Source organism: Cebus imitator, unplaced genomic scaffold (assembly GCF_001604975.1).
Source record: "Cebus imitator isolate Cc_AM_T3 unplaced genomic scaffold, Cebus_imitator-1.0 Scaffold618, whole genome shotgun sequence".
Lineage (NCBI taxonomy): Eukaryota > Metazoa > Chordata > Mammalia > Primates > Cebidae > Cebus > Cebus imitator.
The window spans coordinates 278,618-288,559 of NW_016107933.1; the positions used below are offsets into that span (position 1 = coordinate 278,618).

The 9,942-nt window shown below is 41.4% G+C and overlaps 1 protein-coding gene across 5 annotated transcripts in view; it reads left to right on the forward strand.

Annotated features, from left to right (window-relative positions):
- ZNF454 (zinc finger protein 454) overlaps positions 1-7,177 on the forward strand; it is a 51,080-nt gene extending 43,903 nt beyond the window's left edge. For all 5 annotated transcript variants that reach the window (XM_017517116.2, XM_037734430.1, XM_037734431.1 and 2 more), the window contains one exon: positions 3,831-7,177. In XM_017517116.2, the coding sequence (XP_017372605.1) occupies positions 3,831-5,161 (1,331 nt within the window). In that variant the 3' untranslated portion in view covers positions 5,162-7,177. The remainder of the gene's footprint in view (positions 1-3,830) is intronic.
- Positions 7,178-9,942: the final 2,765 nt, after the last annotated feature.

Below are 9,942 nucleotides of genomic sequence, written 5' to 3' on the forward strand. Positions count from 1 at the left end.
GGAGTTTTGCTCTTATTTGCCCAGGCTGAAGTGCAATGGTGCAATCTTGGCTCACCGCACCTCTGCCTCCAGGGTTCAAGCGATTCTCCAGCCTCAGCCTGCTGAGTAGCTGGGATTGCAGGTATGTAGCACCACGCCAAGCTAATTTTATATTTTTAGTTTCACCATGTTGGTCAGGCTGGTCTCGAACTTCCAACCTCAGGTGATTTGCCTGCCTCGGCCTCCCAACGTGCTAGGATTATAGGCAGGAGCCACCATGCCCAGCCAGCCCCCTTCCTTTTTTAGTGGTTTGATTTCTGAGTCATTGAGGGTGCCAAATGAACATTTCTCACTATGATTATTGATTTGTCTATTTTTCCTTTTGTTTTCCCTATTTTTACTTTATACATTTTTAAAGTTACGTTGTGTGCATACAAACGAAAATTTGTTGTATGTTCCTGGGGAATTAACCCTTTTGTCTATATAAAATACCTTAAAGTCTATTTTCTCAAATATTGTGTGATTGCTCTTATATTACTCTGGATATAGCACCTTTCTTTTGTATATCATTTTAAATTCTTTTATTATTTCAGTATCTACATTTTTGGTATTTCTTTTCTAAGTGATATTCAATTATGTTTTATTGTTTATCTAGTCTCACAATCTTAGTTTTAAAAAATAACTTAGTTAAGCTACTATGTATGGGATTTTATGTCTACTATCCTATTATTTATTTTATATTTTATTTACTTGCTTTGAATGCCTTGTCTTTTTTCCTGCCTTCTATTGTATTACATATTTTTATTGTGCCATTTTCACTGTGTATTAGCTTGTTAATTAACCTTCTTTACCTAGTCTTTTATTGTTAATGCTAAAAAGTAAAACCAGCTTATTACTGTCCAAAATAAAATTTTATTTTTAATAATTCCTAGACATTGGTACTACTTTAATAATTAACAGCATTTTCATCCTTCTATTTTTATTTTTATTTTATTTTATTTTTTATTTTTATTATTTTTTTTTGAGATGGAGTTTCACTCTTGTTGCCCAGGCTGGAGTGCAATGGCGCGATCTCGGCTCACCGCAACCTTCACCTCCTGGGTTCAGGCAATTCTCCTGCCTCAGCCTCCTGAGTAGCTGGGATTACAGGCATGCGCCACCATGCCCAGCTGATTTTTTGTATTTTTAGTAGAGACGGGGTTTCACCATGTTGACCAGGATGGTCTTGATCTCTTGACCTCGTGATCCACCTGCCTCGGCCTCCCAAAGTGCTGGGATTACAGGCTTGAGCCACCGCGCCCGGCCCCTATTTTTATTTTTGCTACACATTTTAATTCCACATATATTTGCAATTCATTAAGACATCATAATTATTGTCACATATAATCAATAGTATTTTTATCCACATATTTACCTTTTCCATTGCTTTTCATGCCTTCTTACATTTTCATATTTCTACGTGGAATTATTTTTCTTCTGCCTGGAACACATCTGTGTTTCTTTTAATGTAGATCTGCTGGTGACACAATCTGTTTTTATTTTTATGGAAATACCTAGTTCATGTTTACTTTCTAGAGATATTTTCTCTGTGTGTTGAATTCTAGTTTGGCAGTTAGGTTCTTTCACTTCACATGTTACTTCATTGTCTTCTGGGTGCCATTGTTTTCATGAAGACACTGCCAGTCTTATTTATGCTTTTTGAAAGGTAATGTATAATTTTTTTTCAAGCAACTTTAAGGTAATCTTTGGCTTTCAGTATGCCTAGGTGAGGTGCCTAGGTGAATTTTCTTTGTAGTTATCCTTGGAGCTTATAGCGCTTCTCGGAGTTCATTTTTCAACCTCTCTCTTTTTAAAAATGTTTATTTTTTTAGCCATGTTTTACTATGGATATTTTCTGCTTATGTATTTTTGTAGCTCACTATTCCTCTCTTCTGCTGTGTTTGATATCTTGTTAAAAATCTACTGAATTCATAATTTCAGTTTTTGTATTTCTCAGTTCTAGGATTTCAATTTGATTTTTCTGTTCCAGTTCTTTCTTGTAATTCTCATTCCTCTTTCCTTGAACATATTAATCCCGGCTGTTTTAATGTTCACATCTGATAACTCTGTTATTTGTGTTCTGCAGTTCTTTTTCTATTGTCTGTTTTATTTCCCCTTCATTCAATTTCTTAGCACAGCTGACTTTTATTGAGTCCCTGACACTATGTGTGAAGAAAAGCCAAGGTCTAGATGTTGTTCCTCCAGAGAAAATTTAAATTCCCTGCTAGCAGCAAGAGTGTAAGCAAACCTCTTCGACTAACCAAAGGGCTGTAATAGCTGGAGGTTGGTCACAATGTTTATAAAGCTTTGTCAACTGTTCGTTTGCCCCTACTACTAGGTTGTAGCCCTGCAGGAGTCACAGCTGAGAGCTTCACATGTCTACTATGACCTCTCCTTGGAAGGTCCTGCTTCTGTAGTACCAAAATACTATAGAAAATTCTGGATATCTGCTTAACTTTAGTCTTTTGTCCTGTAAAGCTTAAGAATTCAGTAAATTGAGTAACAAGCCACTGAGTATTAGGATCACCTCTCTATATTTTCATTCTCTCCCAAATATTAGACTATAAAGTCTGTCTGGGTGACTTCTCATGCCTTCAGACAGATAACTTTTTTCAGTTCAGATTTCCTAGTTGTTTTCTGTAGAAATGTTAGTCTGCCACAGGCTACTCTATTTGGGCCAGAAGTGAAAGTAGTCCTTAACATTTTGACATTTGGCAATGCTGATGTTTAACTTTGACCGTTCTTTGTTTTGAACAAGGATATATTAATTCTGAGCTCAACAGGATTTTAGTCTTGAAATGTGCCTTTTTACCTTTCTTTTCTTGATAAGTAAAGAGGTTTGTTTCTTTGATTCTAAAATAATACCAAAAGGGCCTTTTAAAGATTTTCTGGAGCAAGCGGGGAAAGGAAGTAATAAGGATGGCTTTTCTAGGATTTCTCATGAATTTTGCATCATCTGTGTTTAGAATCTAGTCCTTAGTATTACATTTTAGCCCCTTTCCTGTTTGCCCTGAGAAAGTCTACTATGACCTTGCCGGCAGTGCTTACAGCTGCAATGTTTATCCTGAGATAACTTTGCCCCAAAATATCTCATGGCACATTTTCCTCCTATAGGGGTCACATTATTCATATGGGTTTGGAGACATTGTTTCCTCACAAGCAATAGGAGGTCCTTATTATTATTATTATTTTTAGTAGATATGAGCATTTCACACAGCCTGTACAGCAGCCTAGCTTTTTATTATTCATCTGAATGCTCAAATGAGCCTATATCTTGATTTTAGTAATTGCTCTGGAGTCAAGGTTTTCTTCCTACCAAGTGTTGACTGCTGTTTTCAGTAGCTTGTTAAGGCCACACCTGAGTTGTTTTAAAAACCATCTCTTTGAATAGACAGGGTACTTTTTTTCTTGTCTGTGAGCATTATGTGGTCTTTATGTTTTTTTTTTTCTTTTTTTTTGAGGCTTAGGAAATAAGATAACTTCTCTATTATCACAAAGAAAATATGCATTGTACTCAATTCTAACTGAGGCCTGTGACTTCTAAGATCATGCTTCCAAGTTCTCCTGCCTCATATATTACACATTAGATCAACCCCTGCCATCATCCCCTCTTTACCCCTCTTTTCTGTCCTTTCTTACTGTTATACTTTCAGAAAATTTTCTGAAGTAACAGTAAGAAAGGACAGAAAAGAGGGTAAAAGAATGGACTAACAGAAAAGCGTACAACTCTCTGTTAGCATTATGAACAGGCTTATCATCTTGTCCCATGCAAATGTTTTACTACGGACCTTTTTATTTTTAACGTCTTTCAGACTGGATGACTATGCCTGTCCGTAAGATGTCTACTCTGAAGGCACAGATTCCCGAAGAAGAATTGGATCAATGGACAATAAACGAAAGATTGGGTAGCAGTAGTTACTGGAAATGTGCTAGTCTGTTCAAGTGGCAATGTGGAGGCCAGGGGATCAGTTTGCAGCAAGCGGCACTCACTCACACAAACACCCCATCTGGGATCGGTGAACAGGAATGTGATGATTCTGGGAGCACTATGAGCTCATCTCTTCATAGTGCTCAAAGCCAGGGACTTCAACCCAGCAAAAGAGCTTTTGAGTGTAGTGAGTGTGGAAAAGTCTTCTCTAAGAGTTCAACTCTTAATAAACATCAGAAAATTCATAATGAAAAAACAACAAATCAGAAAATTCATATTAAAGAGAAAAGATATGAATGTAGAGAATGTGGGAAAGCCTTTCACCAGAGTACGCACCTTATCCATCACCAAAGAATTCACACTGGTGAGAAACCCTATGAATGTAAGGAATGTGGCAAGGCCTTCTCAGTGAGCTCCTCACTTACCTACCATCAGAAAATTCATACTGGAGAGAAGCCTTTTGAATGCAATTTATGTGGAAAAGCTTTTATCCGAAATATACACCTTGCCCATCATCATAGAATACATACTGGAGAGAAACCTTTTAAATGTAACATTTGTGAAAAAGCCTTTGTATGCAGGGCACATCTTACCAAACACCAGAATATCCACAGTGGAGAGAAACCCTATAAATGTAATGAATGTGGGAAAGCCTTTAATCAGAGTACAAGTTTTCTTCAGCATCAGAGAATTCACACTGGAGAGAAACCCTTTGAATGTAACGAATGTGGGAAGGCCTTCAGGGTAAACTCTTCTCTTACTGAACATCAGAGAATTCATACTGGAGAGAAACCTTATAAATGTAATGAATGTGGGAAAGCTTTCAGGGATAATTCATCCTTTGCACGACATCGGAAAATTCACACTGGAGAGAAACCTTACAGATGTGGTTTGTGTGAGAAAGCCTTCAGGGACCAATCAGCACTAGCCCAACATCAGAGAATACATACTGGGGAAAAACCTTATACATGTAATATATGTGAAAAAGCCTTTAGTGACCATTCAGCCCTTACCCAACATAAGAGAATTCATACTAGAGAAAAACCTTACAAATGTAAAATCTGTGGGAAAGCCTTTATCCGAAGCACCCACCTTACTCAGCATCAGAGGATTCACACAGGAGAGAAACCCTATAAATGTAATAAATGTGGGAAAGCTTTTAACCAGACTGCAAACCTCATTCAGCATCAGAGACATCATATTGGAGAAAAGTGATATGAATGTAGTTTGTATGGAAGACCTTTGAGACTGAGTAAATTAATTATTGAATGTAAGATAATCCATTCTAGAGAGTAACTATGAAAGCTTGCATCAAGATAGTCACTTTATTGACTGAGGGTCAAGTTTCACAGTGTCATGGGGTTTGGGCATTTAAGAATGGCAGACACTACTCATTCTTTAATACTGCCTCAAGTAGCAGCACTGTTTCATTAGTCTGAATTGCCAACTATCAGAACCAAAATGGAGCTTCATTAACAATTAACAGCATTAAAATTGGTTTATCAAATTACATCTTGACTATTAGAGAAACTACGAAATTATAAAAATTAAAGTTGAGAAGCAAAAGAACAAAAAGTCAAAATGACCTACAAGCATTTCACTCTACTAGATTCTCTTACATAAGAGAGTTGAGTTGCCACCTCTAATGGAAACCTTAGTCCTCTCTTCACCCAGACCACTGACACCCAGTATAAAGAAAGTGCAGTCACCATGCGTCACCCATAATTATTTACATTATGCTTCCTACCTTCTGCTTCAAACCATCCAGTGTCAGATACCTCTGGTCTGCTTGCCCACTGGCTTCATCCTGGTAGAATCCCTTTGAGATTATTTTCCCCAAATGACCCTCTTCTGACTTAGCAACTCCTAACTGTCTGCATGGTGTCCCCATATGGGGAGTGTGGTGATCTGGTCTCAGACACAGTCCATGATTCTGAATATCACACCCAAATACAGCTTTCAGAACTTAGAATCTCTGCCTGGAAGGCAAAACTTGATCAAAATTCTTGAGTTACGCATTTCCACTGGGCTTCAGCTTGACTGACCCTGGGATGGTACCTGAAGTAGGGGCCTTGCCTGTGCCACGTTTACCCTCCAGTTGTTCTGTAGTATACTTAGTGACTCTACACGTCAGTCAGGGACTTGCTCAGCTTCTGGTGCAATGATTCCACTCACTTAAATTGTAGTATTCCCAACCACCTCCATTTTGTCATTTCCCATTTCCCTGTGTGCAACTGATAGAAGAGGTGAAAGCCCCAAGGCCAGTTCTCAGAATGCTCTGACCCGCTCTCTTCTCCCTCACTGGACAGTACACTGTGTCTACTGCATTAGAGTACGTTTACTACTCTCAGCATAAACTGCTGCATCCTAGTCCTTCCCCTGTTTTTTTCTAGGTTTCTGGAGGTATTAATTCTATATTCATAGGAAAGCAGACAGCTTTGAATTTCTGCTTTTGCATTTGGAAGTGGTCATTTTCTCTCCGTCTAGGCCTTTCACTATTTAAGGACTCATGCTGACAGTGGTGAGAAAAATGTTGAGTAATTCCATGAGTCAAGAAGTGGTCAGTAGCACCATTGACATTTCCTGGCAAGGGCCATGTCCATGTTCAAAAGTCTGTGGTACAGTAGTCTGGGAGGTAGGGTTCCTTCACCATCTTTAATTCTTCATTGCTTTCAGTAGAAATCACACAGATAAAATAACATCTGTGCTCTTTCACACACACAGCCGCTGGGGCCCTCTCCCTTTCCCTACCACAAGGAATGGAGGAGCCTGCACTACCACAAGGTGGAACATACCATGCAATGAAGATGGGAGGCCAAGCAAATTACTCTGGAAAGTGAAGCAAGTTCCTGGTTTGTGGAAGTGCTGTCTGTCAAGTTGAGCAATGCTGACCCCTCAGAATGCAGCACCTCACCCCACGTTACAGAAGAGGATATTTTATATCATGGTAGAACTCAGTGGGCTCTGGGTTACAACATAGACTTGGAAGCTTCCAGCAGCTTCAAAGTCCAAGTAATCGAAATTCAGTCTTCATCTAATAAAGGCCACCTTTGTGGGCCAGCATCTCCTGTTAGGTGATCAGCAACTCCGACTTTCTCCCATATTAAGCTGCATGTGAAGCACTGTTTCAAGAGGTTTCTTGGGATTGTCTGTGTCCCATGTCCACAGAAGTTCATCTGCAGCTTCACATGGCTGATACCCTGAGATTCCAGAGCAAATCTGAAAAAATCATGTTCACTGCTACAGATGTCTGCCTTCATCTCTATCCAAGTGATGTGCCAGGTCTTAACTACCAACCCCTTACCTTGAATCCCTGAGAAGCACGTTTCTAAGCAGAGTTGGTTGGTGGTTTTATTTGTAATCAATGCATGAGAACTACCACTACTTGGTATGTGCCTACAGCTGAGCCAGGGCGAAGGCCTGCACCCAGCTCGAGTCTCATTCATCTCAGCCACAGCTCCAGGAACTATGCCTCCAGGGCATAAGTGCAGCCTGAAGCCCCTCCGTCTGAGATGACAGTGCACTCTCCCTGAGTTCATCTTCTGTCAGGCTTGGGTTTTCATGGATTTAGTCCTCCGAGGTGCCTGTTCACTTATCCCTGTCTGGGAAGGCAAAAAGTAAGTCACTGTCCTATTAGATATGCCTAGGCTGATTTGAATATATTTGTGGTACTAGTATTTGGCCAGGCAGTGGCTTTATTGTATTTTACCATAGGAGTGTGAGCTTGCTACATGGCCTTCTCAATTAGGAGAGTGAGCATTGCCTGGGTCTTAGTCTTTTTCTCACATGGATTATATGGCTCTCTACCTGGGCATTTTAACCTGCCCCAGCCCAACCCCTAAAAGTAAATTTCTGAGGACTCTGCAGTAAGACTTCTTCAGCCACAATCTTTTCTGCCAGCTGATCTGTGCAGTGTTTGACATTTCAGCAGTTACTGAGAGGGAGTTTTCTGTACCCCAACTTCAGCTGGGTTAATCCCCAAACACCCAGTATTTCCTAGAAAGAGTAGTTCATTCTGTACCTTGCTTTTCTAGTCCTAATGACCATGTAGGCATAACCAACTGTGACAAGATGAAAGACCATGATTTGGGACTCTTCAGGGACAGACTTGGTACCTGGTAATGTGCCGCCTTTAGCAGCTCCGTCTTTACACGTCCAGCCTGCGCCTGCTTCATGTAGTGCACAAGACTGTTCTGGCACACCACGACCATGAACTTCCCGTGAAGCCAGTCTCCCCACCCCTCACCTGGGCCATGGAAAAAGGTAAGAGCCAGAGAAGCTGCTCCTGGCCTCTCCTCCCATCTCAGCCTTCTAAGATCCATCCCAGTGCCAGTTCCACTCAGCCCAGGGGGAGGGTTTGAGAAGGGAATTAGCATCTAGACTTTGATAGGTTCTTCATTTCTATGAGCTTCTGGGAACAGCCACCGAAACTGCCTCCTCTTTAAAGAAAAAAAAAATTGCTTCGTATTTCCTCTTTCAGATTCCTCTGCCCATCTTCTGCCGGGTGCCCCTCATGTCCAGCTGACTGATTTGTCATCTGGGTTCTTTCTCCCTGCCTACCTGTTTGTCCAGCTTTGACAGTGGCCTCTCTAAAATGTTACCTTCCTCCATATTCATTGACTGCTTCCAGAACAGCACTTTGTCCCTGCAGCAGACTGAGGCTTCCAGGTTACTGTGCCCGAACCTCAGAGTCTTGGAACAAAGTTGCTTTAAACTGAATGCTTTTGGTGGAGAAAACAATGTAATTCAGAATTAATCCAAGAACACCATAGCCTCCCCCTGTCTGATTCCTCTCCTTTTCTTCCTGTTCCTTTGCACTTTGCCCCACCCTCCCCCTATAGCCCTGGCTCAGTTGGCAGTACACCATGGAGACACCAGTCTCTCACCCTCTTCTGTCTTGCAGCTGGAGGGCTCCCCACTTCTTGGCCCACCTCAACTCCTGCTAAATATATCTTTGGCAATTTAAATATTTTTATAACAGTGTGAGGGGAAAAGAATGCAAGGCTTTGTTGATTCTGATCACTCAAGGACCTCTTGGTGGTGCTGACAGTCATCCTCTGCAGGTGCCAGCACTGGGTGGCACTGACACTTCCTCTGTGTTCCATGTGCCACCCTGTGTACCCACATCACTATCCTTAAAAAAATGTTGACAGTAATTTTTTATCAGTGTGTCTTTCTGAAAATAAAATAAGAAAAGTGCCCAGTTTTCTAAGATGTATAAGTTGCATTTTTGTTACCTGATTATCTAATTAGATGGCGCTAAGACATGGCCAGAAGCATTCCAAGTGTTTTTCTCTCTGTAGCCAGCCTGGCCCAAGCCCCTGGCAATGACCATTGAAACCCTATGTGGTCCTCAAAAGCAGAGTGTTGACACTGAGGAATATAAAGAGCTGTACCCCCATCACTGGGGCTCACAGTTCACATTTAAGGGCATGCCTAGTACCAGATGCTATTGTAAGAACTTTGCATATATTAATTCATTTACTCGTCACAAAATTGCATGAAACTTACTTCCATCCTGTTTTATACTCTATTATGAGGTGGTCAATGAGATGCTGCCAAAAGAGGCCGAGGAGAGGCTCGGGAAGACGAAAGTGTACTCACTATTCCTGGAGACAGGAGGCAGGGCAGGCCATACAGGGCCATGTAGGCGAGGTGCCAGGGTGGTCAGGAGGATGACAGGAGTCAGGGGGCATGGGGGGAAGCATGAAGCCAGAGCCTTTCTTTGGGTTTCTAAGGGAAAGGCAGGGCAGGGTGAATAGTTGAGACTGACTAGTTTGAGTAGTTTCAGTGGGCTCTAATCTATAAGGAGAGGGTGTGTCCCTAGGTGCCTGGTCTCCAACTCGGGGATGATGAAGGCAGTGGAGTGGTGCTCCTGGGGTGTGCGAGCCTGAGAGAGGAGGCCCGGCTCTGGGTGGTTAGTGCATATTGAAGTCATGCCCAGCTCAGTCTTCGCTGTCTCTTAAGAACTGGCCAGCACCAGGAAGGGCAGGCTC